The 18,055-nt window shown below is 36.8% G+C and overlaps 1 protein-coding gene across 1 annotated transcript in view; it reads left to right on the top strand.

Annotated features, from left to right (window-relative positions):
• SLCO1C1 (solute carrier organic anion transporter family member 1C1) overlaps positions 1-18,055 on the top strand; it is a 64,233-nt gene that overhangs the window by 38,813 nt on the left and 7,365 nt on the right. The window contains 4 exon segments of the mRNA XM_065921937.1: positions 7,009-7,204; positions 11,150-11,315; positions 14,246-14,430; positions 16,746-16,810. Coding sequence (XP_065778009.1) covers positions 7,009-7,204; positions 11,150-11,315; positions 14,246-14,430; positions 16,746-16,810 — 612 coding nt within the window.

The following is an 18,055-nucleotide window of genomic DNA, read 5'->3' as shown; positions in this document are numbered from 1 at the left end:
GAAGATCCACTGGAGAAGGAATAGGCTACCCACTCCAGTGTTGTTAGGCTTCCCTGGTGGCTCAGAAGGGAAAGAATCTGCCCGCAAGGGGTTGGGAAGATCCCGTGGAGAAGGAAATGGCTACTGACTCCAGTACTCTTGCCTGGAAGATCCCATAGACAGAGGAGCTTGGTGAGCTACAGTCCATGGGGTCGCAAAGAGTCAGACACAACTGAGTGACTAACATAAGCGTGAAATAACTAGGATACTTTCCTGAGTGGTGTGACTTTACCTTAGTAAGTATAGGATACAGCAGAGTAAGGGAAGTGGGTAAATTATCTGACATCCCTAACACTTATTTTAATCAGAATGGTGAAAAGAAATGCATCACTGGGTTAAAATAAAGATGGGAAAAGACATGTAAAATGGATTGGAAATGCACATAATTCTCATTCAACAAATACTTTCTCCCTTTCATTTCTTTCCCACCCCTGGCTCTTTTCTCCATCTTTTTCCTTTGGGTTGTGGGAGAATGACCCTTTCTGTGATAAAATATGAGAAAGGCCCAAAGAAGACACATTTCCATTCTACTCTCAGAGAAAATATTTGATATGACATGGATGAAAGAATAAACAGGAATTTCTCTAAAGTGTTCAAGGGCTGACTAATCCAGTGACTATTTTACTGTATGTGGTTTTATATGTTGGTCACATTCTTTCTAAAGTCTAGAAATAGTATTTTCTTATATTAATGACTTTTTTATTATGAAAATGAAAGAAAGATAAAGATATTTCAAATTCAGGGACTAGATAGTATATTGCAAAATGATTCTACTTTTTTATAAACGGTGCGAGCTTTAAAATAATTTCCATTGCAACTTCTACTGAAAGAAATTTGACTAGCAGGTGAATCTTTCATTTAAGCCTTTTTTTAATCACTGTGAAGGTACATGGACATGATCTCTTCTTCCCCTTCTTATAACTCAGACTGAAATTATTTATTTTTTGCTTAATTTCTTGAAATTTTTTGATTAAATAAAATAGTAACTAGTAGACAAGATATAACAATACTGACTGTAATTGACAAAAATGATTATCATTCTCAATTTTTGGAGATGTTAAACAAATAAGGAAAAATTAAAATCCTTTGAGAAAAAATAATTATAATAGAAAGCTTTATTTTGTGGCTAAGCTAGAATAGCAAATTTAGAATAGTAATATGATGTGTTCTAGAATTAAGTAAAGTTACATTAAAAACTTGTGAGGTGATGGAAAACTATCTTAATTTGTGAGGGGGAAAAACTGTTATTATCCCCAAGAAGGATGGCTAAGTTTACTTGTCTACACTGAACAGGTATATGAAAGTGTACATTTTTACTTACATTTTTCTCTCTTTGCAACATTCAAATCTTAATATTTTGTCTTCTAATATTAGAGTAATATTGTGAAGGTCCATGATGTAACCAGAACTTTTACTTCACTGGGGAAAAAAATCTCTAAAAATATCCTAAAGTACTAAAGAGCCTCTTGATGAAGGTGAAGGAAGAGAGTAAAAAAGATAGCTTAAAACTGAATATTAAAAAAACTAAGAACATGGTATCCAGTCCCATCATTTTATAGCAAATAGAAAGGGAAAACATGGAAGAAGTGACAGATTTCCTCTTATTGGGCTCTAAAATCACTGCAGATTATGACGTCAACCATGAAATTAGAAGATGATCACTTCTTGGCAAGAAAGTTATGTATGACAAACCTATACAGTATGTTAAAATGCAAAGGCATCACTTTGCCAACAAAGGTCTGTTCAGTCAAGACTATGGTCTTTCCAGTAGTCACATATGAATGTGACAGCTGGACAATAAAGAAGGAAGACCACGAAAGAATTAGTGCTTTTGAACTGTGGTGCTGGAGAAGACTCTTGAGAGTCTCTTGGAGAGCAAGGAGATCAAACCAGCCAATCTTAAAGGAAATCAACCCTGAATACTCTTTGGAGGGACTGATGCTGTACCTCCAATGTTTTAGCCACCTGATGTGAACAACTGACTCGTTAGGAAAGACCCTGATGCTGAGAAAGATTGAAGACAGAAGGAAAGAGGGTGACAGAGAAAAAAATGGCTGAATGGCATCACCAATTCATTGGACATGAACTTGGGCAAACTCTGGGAGATGGTGAGGACAGAGAAGCCTGGCATGCTGCAGTCCGTGGGGTCACAAAGAGTTGGACACGACTTGGTGACTGAACAATGATAAGCTCAGCTTGCCTGATATTTGGATAAATATAAATGTTAAATTCAAGAGAAAATATACAAAATAAATTGAAATAAATTACAGATGCCAGCATAAATTATGGCTTATATTTCCATCTGAAATATTCAGATGGTAAACATTTTAAGAGCAGCACAGTTTACAACGTGAGTGGAAAAAGTGAATGAAAGCAATGAAGAAATCAGACTGAAATTTCTATCTCATTGAATGGCTCAAAAATACCTAAGATGAAAGAAAAAAAGCTTTGGGAGGTGAGAAGCACATCTCATCTGTTTTTCAGGAACTTTGCCACCAAATTGGCCCTGCATGGATGATATACAGATCCTAGGGAACTTGAAAGGGAGAACCAAATTGACAATATATTTGAAAAGCCCTCCTAATCTTTTTTTGAATCATGTTATAATTTAGTCATCCTGAAATTGAGAAAGATATTCTGGAGAAATGGGTTTTATGCACATTTTAAGAGAAATCCACCTATGTAAGAAACACAGGATTCTATCATGAGCATAGTTCTTCCCTTGAAGGTTTGATTGGAGGGTGAGAGAGATGAACAAACAAACTAACAGGCAATTTTGATAAGTACCAAGGCTGCCTCTAGGACCCCACACAAGGGCCGCAGACTGAGGGAGAAAGGGGGTTCTGATGAGCAAGTCATGCGCCCTGGTATCAGATGCATCCTCTGGAGGCATGATATGGCTGGGAGAGGATGTGATAGGTGCTCTAATTAGGGGAAGCCCAGAGGATTTTGGTGGAGAAGGAGATGGCAACCCACTCCAGTATTCCTGGGAAATCCTAGGAACAGAGGAGCCTGGTGGATTGCAGTCAGTGGGGTCACAAAGACACAACTGATCATGCACGCATGCAGGGTGCTCTGGATGAGCAAGCACACCCTTGAAGTCAGAAAGAATTATCTGGGAGATGATGCTATCTGAATTAAGAGCAAAACGACAGGGAGGTGTTAAAAGATGAATGCATGAGAACAGGGATGGAAGTTGGGGAGGACAAGAGATAGCAAATATCTTGCTATCTCTCTGGCAGAAATAGCAAATATTCTTGAGCAGAGAGACCTACAAGCAAGAGAACACTTTAAATCCTCTGCAAATTTCAAGAGAACATAAGTCTCTGAAAAAGAGGTCAGTCTAGAGAGGATATTCCTGATTATTAACAATCTGTTCTGAGGGAGAAATATCCCTAGAATTCCTTTATTCTCAGGCTATTCTAAGCCAGATGGAGGGCTGGGAAGTCAGTGGAGTTTAGCACAACATGTTGCTCAGGCCAAAGAGTGTATTTTGTGCCATTTCTTCTGATGTCCCAGGCAGGATGGGTACTTTACAAAATAAATTTCTTTCTTTTTTATTAAAGTATAGTTGATTTTTTATACTGTGTTAATTTCAGAGATTCTACAGCACAGAGATTCAGTTATACGTTATGTGTATATATTCTTCAGATTCTCTTTCCCTATAGGTTATTATAAAATATTGAATATAGTTCCCTATGCTAAAAACTAGGTCCTTGATTATCTATTTTACATATAGGAGTACGTATATGTTAATCCCAACCTCCTAATTTATCCCTCCCCTCACTTTCCTTTTCCCTTTGGTAACCATAAATTTATTTCTATGTCTGTGAGCTTGTTTTGGAAATAAATTCACTTGTATATTTCTTTTAAATTCCACATACAAGTGATATTGTATGATATTTAGCTTTCTCTGTCTGGTTTACTGCATTTAGTGTGATAATCTTTAGGTCCATCCATGTTGCTGCAAATGGCGTTATTTTGTTCTTTTTTATGGTTGAGCAATAGTATTTCATGTTTTTTTTCTGTGTGTGTGTACGTATGTATGTGTGTATATATATATTTTATATCACATCTTTATACATTTTCCATTGATAGACAATTAGTTTGCTTCCATTTCTTGGCCATTATAAATGGTGCTGCAATGTATACTGGAGAGCAATGTATCTTTTAAAATTATGGTTTTCTCTGGATATATGCCCAGGAGTAGAGTTTCAGGATCATATGGTAGCTCTATTTTTAGATTTTAAGCAACCTACATGTTGTTCTCCATATGCCAGTTTACATTCTCACCAACAGGGTAGGAGCGTTCTCTTTTTTCTACATCCCCTCCAGCATGTGTTATTTGATGATGGTCATTCTGACCAGTGTAAGGTGATACCTCATAGTAGTTTTGATTTTCATTTCTCTAGTAGTTAGTGATGTGGAGCATATATCTTCATGTGTTTTTGGTCATCTGCATGCCTTCTTTAGAGAAATGTCTGTTTAGACCTTCTGCCCATTTTTTGATTGGGTCGTTTGGGTTTTGTTTTTTTTTTTTAAATATTGAGCTGTATGTCATAAAAAGTAAAGTGAAAGCAGCTCAGTCATGTCCGACTCTTTGCGATCCATGGAATTCTCCAGGTCAGAATACCGGAGTGGGTAGCCTTTCCATTCTCCAGGTGATCTTCCCAAGCCAGGGATCAAACCCAGGTCTCCTACATTGCAGGCAGAGTCTTTACCAGCTGAGTTACAAGTGAAGCCCATTTGTCATAAGAAAGAACGAAATTTTGTCATTTGCAGCATCATAGATGGACTTGAAGGACGTCATGCTAAAAAGTGAAGCCAGACAGAAAGACAAATATTGTATGATATCACTTATCTGCAGAATCTAAAAAATATAACAAACTAGTGAATGAAATAAAAAAAGCAGAGTCACAGATACAGAGAACCAACCAATGGTTTACCAGTGGGGAGAGGGAAAGGGGTAGGAGCAATATAGAGATAAGGAATTTTTTAAAAGGGGGATTATTATGGGGCTATCTGAAATCACATTGTGTGAACCTTTCAAAAATTGTAAAGCACTATGGAATTTAAATACTCTTTAATTCAAATAAATAAGCTTTCAAGTTAAAATCATCAACATCATCCACAGCCGGTGCCTCTTAGCTGATGTTCAGCTCTTCAGGAGCCCAATGCACAATCTCTGCCATTTGCACACCCACAAACCTCAGCTCAGCTGAAGAAGCAAAACTGAATATCTTTTATTTCAATTTCACTAATTTCATGATCATGCCGCCTTCTAGGTGGGTTAATTTCTAATGTGATCACCTTAATGCTAACAATGCATAGTCACGAAGAGATGAAACAAAATATCCTTTTAAAAATAATCTATCAATACATGATGAAAACATTTTTTAAAATAATGTAATAGCTAACCAACTATCACTATATATTTGATGTTTTAGACCCTATGAAACTTGTGACTAGATATATAAATCAGAAAATAAAGAAAGGAAGAAAGGAAGCTACTTTGCATCTATTATCACTGTATGTCAGTATTTTTAATTTTTTAACACAAATTTCAGTGTGAGTCAGAAAAGGATACTTGTAATTATTGTGTACCTGAGCAGATGCTGGCCAAGGTTTATACAAACTTCAGCCCTTTTATTACGTGAAAGAAATGTGTTATCTCAAAATCTCAATTTACATCAGTAATTGATGAGTAGACAATATGAGAAATGGTTTCTAACTCACGGAGAAGTTTAGCATTGGGTACCTGATTACCTTTCCCTACAGTTATTTACCAATCACAATCCAACCAAAGAGCCTCCTTCTCCATCTTTCCTAACACAGAGGTGTTCCACTTCCCCCAACCCCAACATTTTCATCTTTGCCTCATAGATGGAAATGTTCATAATAACCTAATTGAATGATGTTTTGTGCCAGATATTAAGCTAATAACTTTTCACGCCATTTAATCACTTTAAGGACACTATTATTAGTTCCATATTATATGCGAGGAGACAGTTTTAGAGAAGCTCAGAGAATTACCAGCAGTTCCACAGCTATTTGCATTGTGGAACTGAGATTCAAAGACATGGAGCTGGGTCTTTGGGATCCAAACTCTTAATCACTTTGTTGAACTTCTTCCTAGTATTGCTTTTTAAGTCATACTTCTTTGACTACTAGTGAGATTGAACATCTATTTATGAAGAATTATATCTCCCAAATCCTCTTGAAGGAGAGTCAGTTTAACATAGTTATTGAAAGCATTTAACTTAATAACAGCCTTCCTGGATTCATATCTGGCTTTTCCACTTACTAACCACCACCATCAACAAATTTCTGAAATAAAGATAACATATGCCTATCTTCTAAGGTTGTGGTGAAGAGTAGATGTGATAGATAGTATATCAAATGCTTAACTAAGTGACTGGTACACTGTAAGCAAATTTAAAAAAATATGAAAGGTGCCTAATAATATGTTATTATTGTTCATGCTGTAAGAAAGCATATCAAACTAAGAGGCTGGGCAATAAAAGCAAATATTGTTGGTGTCAGAAAATAGAACCAGGACTGTTTTTGTGCTTGTTTGTTTATTCCTTACAGTCTATGTGCCTATTCTTCTTTCATTCACAGCCTTAAAAAGCATTATAATCACCTAATTGCCACCAGATTGCACCTGTTATTCTGGGGATAGACCACAAACAGCAGATTCATTGGTTGATTCAGTGTTTATTGATTTCAAACCCTACGCTAGACATTGTGATAGGCAGAACCCTAGGTCTGTCAGCTGTGTTACCATTAATCTAAAACCTAGATGTTAGTGGCTGAATAGTTCTATAAACTTAAATGGATCAAGTAGTCTAATAATAAGTTAAAAACTATTATTACACAGTTTCACACAATCCCTTAGAAAGTTTGGGTGAATGTACTCAGATTTCTTTTAGAGGTTCACAAAAATGACACATTTTTCTTTTTCCTCAGGGCTCATCAACATACCTGCAGTGGCCCTTGGAATATTCTCTGGGGGAATAGTTATGAAAAAATTCAGAATCAGTATTCGTGGTGCTGCAAAACTTTACTTGGGATCATCAGTCCTTGGGTACCTGCTATTCCTTTCCCTGTTTGCACTGGGCTGTGAAAACTCTGATGTGGCAGGATTAACTATCTCCTACCAAGGGTATGTTTACTCATTAAGTAATCAGAGGAGATCCGTTTATTTAACCAAATTAATTATTTTGTTTCAAGATAAGATAATTAAATTATTAAGAACATACCTATGAAAAGGAATTATTGTTTTATTGTGGAAGAATAGACAATGCTTATGACGTGAAGCTGTTATTGTCACCAAAATCTGTCATTTTCTTTGAATCTGAAAATGTTAAAAAATACCAAATCCATATCTTTCTTTAGGGAAGTAACCTGATAGTAGAAAATACAGACCTTGAATTTTGCTTCTCCATTCTTAGTGAAGTGATACTGTATGAGTTATTTAATCTAGCCTCAATGTTAGTATTTTAAAACCAGAAATAATAAGGTTTTGTAAGGCAAGATAATACACATGAAAGGGATTAGCACTTACCCAGTACAAAATAGAAGCGCCATTCTTGGAAACAATTGTAGTTTATTTTCTTTGAAAACTAGATACCTAGAAAACTGGAATGGTTTCTATGCTACAGTTTATAGTCTTTGTCATTCAAGTCAAGGGAAATTGAAGGAGAAAATGGCTATCCCTCAACATGGTGACGAACATGCAGCTCTTTGCAGTTGATCACAGGAGGATTTACTGATGCTTTTAGATTTATGCCATCCTGTGTGGGGGTAATGATTAGATTTCTTAGTTTCCAGAGTAGTCTAAAGGCTGGGTCTTGAAGAAATTACTTCATCCTTCCCCTTCAAGAGTCCTCGCTATCACTCTGTCTCTGCACCTGAGTTCCCAGAGACAATTCTGCTCATCCTCCTACCTATCTATATATCATCTGTTTTTTTTAAAAAAAAAAAAAAAAAAGTTATTGAGCTGCTACAGGTTGCCAGGCCAGCCTCCCTGATTTTATCTGCCTGGCTGCCTAAAACTCTACCTGTTGGCTCAAAGGTCAACCATCCTGACAATATGTTGTTTCCTGATGATTCAGTTGCTTCTTGCTCACTGCTTCTCCCCCAGCCTCTGTGCACATTTATCTGTCTGGTGTTCATGTTCTAATACCTTCATTAACCTAGTTTCTCCTGTTGTTACACACATGCCCAGTCATGTCTGACTCTTTGCAACCTCATGAACTACAGCCCACCAGGGTCCTCAGTCCTTGTGACTTTCCTGGCAAGAATACTGAAATGGGTTGCCATTTCCTCCTCCAGGGGATCTTCCCCACTCAGGGATTGAACCCACATGTCTTGCACTGCAAGCAGATTCTATACCACTGAGCCACAAAGGAAGCCCACATCAATTATGCCTTTTGTCCTCTAACATGTTCAGGAAAATTAGTGAGTGCAAAGTTCATATAACATTGCTTCTGGGAGTTGTCACAGCAACAGTTAGACTTAACAGAGTGTATCGTTGCCTTGATAACATTGAACAATATAGATCAAGAATGTTAGTTATAAACAGGAATTGCAAGAAGATTCTGGAGAGAGTAGAAGCCCTGTGCCATGATTTCCTACCCCTAAGCTCCTCATGGTGGATGGACAGTGGTCAAGTACTTTATATTTTGCAATTTAGAAAACACCTTACTTTTTAATCATCTCACTTCTATCTTAACGTGCCTTTATGAAGTTTTGTTACCATCATTTAAAGAACTGAGATTAGAAAGGTCAGTTAACTTCCTTCCAGTATAATGTTTTTTTCGACTGCATTGTGCTATCTCTAAGCCAAAAGCAAATACAGAAGTAGACAACAGAAAAATTTTGAGATTTACATTAAAAGTATACTCAGATGATAATAAAAGATTCAATATTCTTAAACAAACAAAAAATTTCATTGAATACTAGGTCCCTGAAAGCAGTTCACCTTGAAAGACTATAACTACAATGTAATAATGCTATCATTGTTTAAAACACCTCTTTTGAAATTGCTTTCCAAATTTTTAAGAATATTCTTGACAATGGCAAAGATTTAACCTCTAAGAGTAGCTTTGTTATTGGAAGCAACCAAAGAAAAGGCAACATCACTGGGTGAATCTAAATCTTTAGAAAAATCTCATAAATATAAACTTTCTAGCATATTTGATAAAACTAATAATTAAAAATTTAAATAATGACTCTACTGTCAACACATCCTTCAGGAAACATATATGCAATTAATTTCTGCTTCAAGATTGTCCTAAGTGATAAATTTAATGTTACCTTCAGCAATATAAAAGAATTGACTATATAAAATACCATGCTCTCCAGGGTTTGTCCAGAGTTTCTTTGTTCCACAATGTTGGTTTGATTCCAGACATTCATTCAGGATCAATATAGAGAAGCTTTAGACATGATGTTGCAAAAGTTTCTCTTCTGCAATGATGAAAATTAAGTCTGATGCCCAAGACAAGAACTTAGAATCCAGAGGCCTGGAAGGGTTCTAACTCTGGGTTTGTCACTGACAAACATTGTGAATTTGAGCAAGTAATCTGTCTACTTTGGCCCTGAATTTCCTGATTTTCCCAATGAGAAGTTAACCTAGATCATCCCCTCTGTTCTTTTAGCTCTAATCTTCTATAATCTCGGCTCTACAGTATCCATAGTGACCTGATTCTAAGCTTTCAAAGACACACATTTGTACTTTCAGATACAGCAAAACAGTCTCAATTAAAACTTCATGTCTTAGAGAAGAGAATAAGATAAAATATTCCTGGGTGACTTTGTAGGAGGCTTAGTTAAATAGCCTCTCATTCTGCTAGAAGATACCTCAAAGGTTTTTTGTCTTTACATTTGGAGTAACCAAATCCATAGTAGTTCTACAAGATGGAATATTGTATGAGAGTTTGTTATTATATTGATACATAGTAAGAGTAATGTCATAAATTGCTCTTGAAGTTTATTCTGTTTTTATACTTTGATAGCTTTTTTCAAATGCATAATAATATAAAAAAATATTGTAACATTCTAGAGTCAGTTCAGTCACTCAGTCGTGTCCAACTCTTTGCGACCCCATGAATCACAGCACACCAGGCCTCCCTGTCCATCACCAACTCCCAGAGTTTACCCAAACTCATGTCCATCGAGTCAGTGATGCCATCCAACCATCTCATCCTCTGTCATCCTATTCTCATCCTGCCCCCAATCCCTCCCAGCATCAGGATCTTTTCCAATGAGTCAACTCTTCGCATGAGGTGGCCAAAGTATTAAGAGTTTCAGCTTCAACATCAGTCATTCCAATGAACACCCAGGACTGATCTCCTTTAGGATGGACTGGTTGGATCTCCTTGCAGTCCAAGGGACTCTCAAGAGTCTTCTCCAACACCACAGTTCAAAAGCATCAATTCTTCAGCACTCAGCTTTCTTCACAGTCCAACTCTCACATTCATACATGACCACTGGAAAAACTATAGCTTTGACTAGACGGACCTTTGTTGACAAAGTAATGTCTCTGCTTTTTAATATGCTATCTAGTTTGGTCATAACTTTCCTTCCAAGGAGTAAGCATCTTTTAATTTCATGGCTGCAATCACCATCTGCAGTGATTTTGGAGCCCAAAAAAATAAAGTCTGTCACTGTTTCCACTGTTTCCCCATCTATTTCCCATGAAGTGATGGGACCAGATGCCATGATCTTAGTTTTCTGAATGTTGAACTTTAAGCCGACTTTTTCACTCTCCTCTTTCACTTTCATTAAGAGGCTTTTTAGTTCCTCTTCACTTTCTGCCATAAGGGTGGTGTCATCTGCTGTAGATGTTAATAAAACCCATCAGCCAAGACCAGGATATCATGTAAAGTGGTAAACCTCTAAAGGTAATTATCAAAAGGAAGATGTCTAAGAGTGAATTCACATTTAATGATGAGAAGCTGGTATTTCTGATGACAACTGTGTTCCTCCCAGGCAAACTTTGTTGGCATTTCCATTTACATACCCAAGAACATTGATTTTTGAAAGTACTAGGGTATTGCCTACTAAGAGGTAACATTTTATATCGTTACATTTTTTTTTCCAGAACCAAACCTGTCTCTTATCATGAACGAGCTCTCTTTTCAGATTGCAACTCAAGATGCAGATGTTCAGAGACAAAATGGGAACCCATATGTGGTGAGAATGGAATCACGTATGCATCGGCTTGTCTTGCTGGTTGTCAAACCTCCACCGGGAGTGGAAAGACGACTGTAAGAAAGCTTCTCTAAAGTGTGTGCCCTGGGCATGCAACAGTGCTTAACTATACAAGCCTATGGGGTCTCAGGGGCAACCCAGGAGCAGACCATGTTGATAGAATCCATGGCGTTTACTCTGCCGTTGTTGTTTTGTGTGGCAACAGGAAATAAAAGCATCACTAGCAGAGCTACAGTTGCTGGAAGAATTGGGATCAGAATGAGAATGCTGAAACATGCTGGAGGAACTTTGTGATTATGTAGTCTAGTTCTCTTATTTTACTAGTAAGGAATACTAGCCTCAAGTGAGAAAGTCCCAGTCATAAGATCATTTAATAACATCTACCTTGGGCTCCATCTCTCCTGATCCCATAACCAGTGGTCCTTGCAGGTTTTGGAGGACAGGACAAATAGAGGCCAGTATAAGGCAGTTTAGCCCAAAAGGTCTAGACCCAGGGCTCAGAGATCCAGAGGAGGTTGATGGTTCTGAGACAGCTCTGCCTGAGATATCAAGCCAATTTATGTAATGAAGAAAAGAGTAGATGGCTGGAATCAAGGATTCCTATAGGATGTAAGAGGAAGACAGGGTTGGAAATAAAGGTAGAAAACCAGTTGTGAAGAGTATCATGTACTTCAATTAAGAGTACTATGTACTTTATTAACAGATTCATTCTTCTAATCACACCTTTATAGCCCTGTCCCTAACAAACTCTTTCTTATACTCATTGTGTATAAGGCACAGGGGTCAGATGGCTTTCTGCTTGTGACTGATGAAATCTACCTGTATTTGACAGCCCCAGAGAGCTGAAAATTAAACCACACACATATTTATGTATTCTTATCCACTAGATTAAGAATGCTTGGGCAACCACTTCTATAGACAGTCTCGTGCTTGTTGATTTTCCGTTTACTGTTATTTTGACACTTTATTCAGAGAAGAATGGATTGGTCTCTAGCAACACGGATATTAAGACCACCCACCCATCTGAAATCTGAGCTTTAATATTCTATTCTTTTTTTTCCTTCTTGTCTTTCCTCCACCCAACCCCCAACTTTGACCACTATACTCTTTGGCTTAAACCACTTGAAGGATTTTCTTTTTCTTTTACTTTGGATTTGCTTTTTTTTTTTAATTGAAGTATAATTGATTTACAGTGTTGTGTTAATTACTGCTGTACGGCAAAGTGATTCAGTTAGATATACATTCTTAAAAGTTTTCCATATGATTTATCATAGGATATGAATATAGTTCTCTGCGCTATACAGTAGGACCTTGTTGTTTACCCACTCTATATATAAAAACTTACATCTGCTAACCCCAGCCCCTACTCTATGCCTTCCCCAACACCCTCCTCCCTTGGCAACTGCCAAGCTGTTCTCAATGTCCATGTTTCTGCTTTATAGATAGCTGCATTTGTGTCACATTTTAGATCCCACATGTAAGTGGTAACATATAGTACTTTTCTTTGTTTCTGACTTATTTCACTTAATGTGATAATCTCTAGTTGCACTGAAAGGTCTTTCTTAACCGGAGCTTCCATTTATTGAAAATGTTGCATGCCAGGGACTAAGGGAAGTACTTTAAAGGAATATTTAGACATCATGATACTCAAGAAATTGGGTATTATTTTACTTATTTTGCTCATGTGAGAATTAAAGCACTAAGATACAAGGGATCTGCCTAAACTTATGTAAGTGGTGAGAGGCAAAGTCAAGATTCAAAAGCTTTTTACCTGACACTCAAAACAAAATAAAAAATCCTATATTGCTGCTCCTCTTCTGAAAGGAAATGCCACTTTCATTTCATTTTTTACCTAAAAATTCACAAAGTCTTTTGCAATAAAAATGACAACTCATTACATGGACACATTCACACATGAAACTTATAGAAATAAACTGATGAGGGATTATGAAAGTTGCCCCTTTATCCAAGATTTAGTTGGGTTTTACTTATCAAGGTTTTTCTTTCCTTCTCATAATCACTATATATTCTTTCATATCTTCAAACTGTGCCCATTTATTTAACAAATTTTTACTAAGCACTTAAATTGAGGGCCTATTTTTAAGCCTACATGTACAATGATAACAAAGCAAAGAGTTTCTGCCAGAGGTTACATTCTAGTGAGGACATGTGGTTTAGAATTAAATGATTATATAATATCCTGATAAAATGTAATAAATGCTGTGAGGAAAACAAGCTAGAATAACAGTGTGGAGAGATGGAGGTACTGTTTTGAATGGGTGGCTTTGAAAGCTCTCTCTGATGAAGTATCTGAGCAGAGACATGAAGTGTGTTTGCCAACCAATTCTCCCTAGAAGAATTGCCCAGCAGAGAAAACAGGAAGACCATGAGGCCTGACTGGGCTTACCACGTTTGAGGGTTGGCAAGGGTCCCATGGGAACTCACGAGTAGAGAGAGAAGGGGAGGATCAGGGAGCAATGAGATCAGAGTGGGATTCAGGAGATGCATCATGGATAGTGTGGAAGCCGCTCTAAGGACTTGGGATTTTATCCCAGTACAATGAGACACCATTGGAAAGCTGAGAATATTGATGCAATCTGACTGCCATTTTTAAAGGCTCAGTTGGGTTATTGCAGAAGAGAGACCAGAGCCAGGTAAGAGTAGAGACAGGTCAAGCACAAATAGACCATGGTGGCTTAGATTTAGATGTGGTAGGGAAGAAGGTAAGGTAGCACTGGATTTGGTGAGATTTGCTTAGAGATGGTTCTGTAGGATCAATAGTGTGTAGACCATCTGCTCTTTGGGTACTAAAATGTTTTCTTTCTCGAGTTCACTTTGCTTGATACAGTCTAACACAGAAAAATAAAATTTTCCCCACTGTTTGTGTTACAAATATATACTATAATATCATTTAAAATAAATATTTGTGTTTAATGCTATATACTATTTACCTCAATAATTGGATTTTTTCCCTGCTGTGTTACAGATATTTAATAACTGTACCTGTGTGGGACTTGCAGCCTCAAAATTAGGAAAGTCCTCAGGCATGGTGGGCAGATGTCAAAAAGATAATGGATGCGCCAAAATGTTCCTGTATTTCCTCGTGATTGCAGTCATCACCTCCTATACTTTGTCTGTAGGCGGGATACCTGGATACATCTTGCTTCTGAGGTGAACCTTGAATCTTCCTGCCCCAATTTTAACAGAAGACACACTGTGACCATCTACAGCAGTGACTTCCGACTCTGTTCTGTGGAGTCATTGCGATTCCTTACAGCACTCTCAGGAAACTTGTTCCACTTTTATGCTTTTCTCTTTTTAGGCTTTTATACAAAAATGTGGTTGGATAGAAATTTTTCTATTGTAATATAATTTATGCTTGAACACTTTTTACTGGCTCTCCTCTCACAAGTCGATGCAATACACACATAAATTCAAATGTTAAAATACTAGTTTTCTAACGAGTATTCTCAGTGGTAAAAGTTTCCTTTTCATTGAATTAGTATTGCAATTATTACTGTTATACAACTGATCAAAATCACCTAAAGATACTACAAATTTTGATGAAATTGTTAAACATGAAAAGTCACCATTTATTGTAAGTCAATCTTTTATGAGATGGATTAGGTAACTGAAATTAATTCACACATCAAAGGATTATTTTTTCTAAATGAAGTTGATCAAAATAGTATATATATTTTTAATTTCCCACAGCTTATATTGACTTCCCTGGTGGCTCAGACAGTAAAGTGTCTGTCTACAATGCGGGAGACCTGGGTTCAATCCCTGGGTCAGGAAGATTCCCTGGAGAAGGAAATAGCAACCCACTCTTGCCTAGAAAATCCCATGGACGGAGGAGCCTGGTGCAGGCTACTGTCCATGGGGTTGCAAAGAGTCGGACATGACTGAGCAACTTTACTTGCACTTTCATATTATAGAAATTGATTAGGAATATTTATAGAAAATAGGACCAAACATCCACAAATCTGCTTTCATAAAAGGGTTTTTAAAAAATGATTTACTAGCTATTAAATTTTGGGGCTGTGGCACAAGGCATGCAGGATCTTAGTTCCCCAAACATGCATCCCCTTCCCTAGATCACCAGGGAAATCCCTCATAAAAGGATTTAATGGGAACATGAGATATTGATGTTTTCAAATGGAAGCATAGGTTCAGTGGGAAAGCATTACACCAGAATTCTCAGACTGGGATCATTCTCAGCAGGTACCTATTTCTTGAACATTTTCTTACGTAGTGCCAAGTAGGCACCTGGGCCTCGTGAATAAACAGGCGAACAAAGGACAAGTTTTCCTCACCATTAGCCCATAAATGAACCACACTTTATTTTGATGCCAGAAAGAACCATGTTTGCTTAAAGGAGAAAAGCTGTAATTGTTGATCATTTTAAAGCAGAGATTAAATATTATGCCTATGAAGAATTTACTACCATGGTTAACACTCAGTAGTTATTATATATCCTCATGATTATTGCTATTAAAATCCATCAGTTCAAGCTATGCATGCATACTCTGTCGCTGTGTTGTGTCCAGCTTGGACACCTCATGTACTATAGCCTAACAGGCTTGTCTGCCCATGGGAGTTCCAAGGCAAGAGTACTGGAATGGGTTGCCATTTACTTCTCCAGGGGATCTTCCCAAGCCTGGGATCGAACCAGTATCGCCTGCATTGACAGGCAGATTCTTTACCACTGAGTGACCTGGGAAGTCCCAGTTCAAGTTATCCAGTCATTTTATTAAAGATGCTCTTGTTATTTTAGATAATCTTGTACTTGGCTGGTAAATTCAGATCCACAGTACTTACCAAAAGCACTCAGCATGTCACAGTGATTTTAATTCAACTTAATTCAATAGGGTGCCATGGTTTTAGACCAAAACCCAAAAAACTAGCTATAGGTCATTAATCCTTTATTGTGCCTCATATTCTTACAAATTGTTAGAATTATTCCCTGTCTTTGCTACTTTACTGATAAAATTTGATTTTACTTTACCTTACACTGTTTGACTATGTCATGTAAGAGATTAATCTTTTAGAAATATTAACTAAAAACCCAATACATTGCATATAATAGAACATGGCTTCTACATAATTTGCTTTCCCTATGCTAGAATATGTGGTTTCTCCATAAATGCTACTTGAATTCTGAGATTCTACATGCAGTAGCCAAAAAAAAAAAAATAACTAAATTTGAAAAAAAAAATTATACAAAAAAGATTTGTAAATGTTTGGCCCTATTTTCTGTAGATCTTTCCTAACCAATTTCTATTATATAAGCTTTGGGAAATTAAAAATATATACAATATTTTGATTACTTTAATTTTAGAGAAACTTAACAGTCATCCTTTGACATGTGAATTAATTTCAAAGTAACCTAATCCACCTCACTAAAGACTGATTTATAATAAACTGACTTCACTATATGCTTTAATGCACTATTTTTGTGTGATAGTGCTTTTTATTGTTTTTAGGTGCATTAAACCACAACTTAAGTCTTTTGCCCTGGGTATCTACACCTTAGCAGTGAGAGTTCTTGGTAAGTATAATCTATGCTTAAATTATGATAGCCATTATAAGTATATTTTAATAGTCTTCTAAATATCTTTACAGAATTATGACACATAACTCAATGCTGTAGGTAGTAGATTCATGTTCTTTTAATTTTCTTCCCTCCTTTATGTCTTTCTTCCCTCCCTCTTTTCCTTGAATATTCTTCCTTTTTTCCAGAAATATTTATTGAGAATCAATGATGTACCCATAATAAAGTGATCTTATGAGAGTAATAACATTTTTTTTATAACAGTCTTGCCTCTTCTAGTACTGATCTAGTTTCCAAAAACCCATTGCTATTATAAAAGAGCCCTCTGAGAGGAAAGCAAAAAAATGAATCAGTAAGAAAATCAAAAGTCTAATTTCTTAAATGATTAAATGGATGGAATTCTGTTGAGCTACTTTCAATGCTAGGATATATCACTGGTAGAAAGATCAAACAGTTAAAGCAGGATGGCTTAAAGTTAAACATTTCTTAAATGTAATTGGAGTGATTTTTTATGACTATCAGAATTTTCAATATTCATTAGTTAAAATCTATAGAAAACAGAGTGAATAAGTCAGATTAGGTCTTGTCCTTCAAGAGTTTATATTCTAAAGAAGAAAGGGAAATCACTCTAATGTTCCTCTAGGCTTCCCTGGTGGCTCAGACGGTAAAGAATCTGCCTGCAATGAGGGCAACCTGGGTTCGATCCCTGGGTTGGGAAGATCCCTGGAGGAGGCCATGGCAGCCCACTCCGGTATTCCTTTCTGGAGAATCCCCATGGACAGAGGAGCCTGGTGGGCCACAGTCCATGGGGTCGCAGAGTTGGAGATGACTGAGCACCTAAGCACAGCACAGCAATTTGACAGAGAGGAGCTACTTGGGAAAAAAATAAAAATTCAGAGTTTTAAATAAATGGGTTTATGTAACTTGGAATATAAGAGGATATCTGATATATAAAGGGATATATGCAAAGATGCAATATAATCCTGGGAAAACAATAAAAATGGAGGTCTATGCCATCATAGTTGGCTCAAATTCTACAATATTAACACAGAGATTATCTAGAAAAAAGGTTATTGAGTCTGAAGTACATCCCAGGCTGTAATTAGTCTACCTACCTCCTTTTGCGAGCATAGATGTAACCACAGTGTGAAACATATCTTAAGTAAAATAAATAATTCATAACGTTGACCCCATAAAAATGAAAATGCATTTAATCTTATATGCTATCATTTATTGCTGTTA

Source organism: Muntiacus reevesi, chromosome 1 (assembly GCF_963930625.1).
Source record: "Muntiacus reevesi chromosome 1, mMunRee1.1, whole genome shotgun sequence".
NCBI classification, from domain to species: domain Eukaryota; kingdom Metazoa; phylum Chordata; class Mammalia; order Artiodactyla; family Cervidae; genus Muntiacus; species Muntiacus reevesi.
Note: the sequence above shows the minus strand (reverse complement) of the source record. Positions and strands in the feature narration are given on the sequence as shown.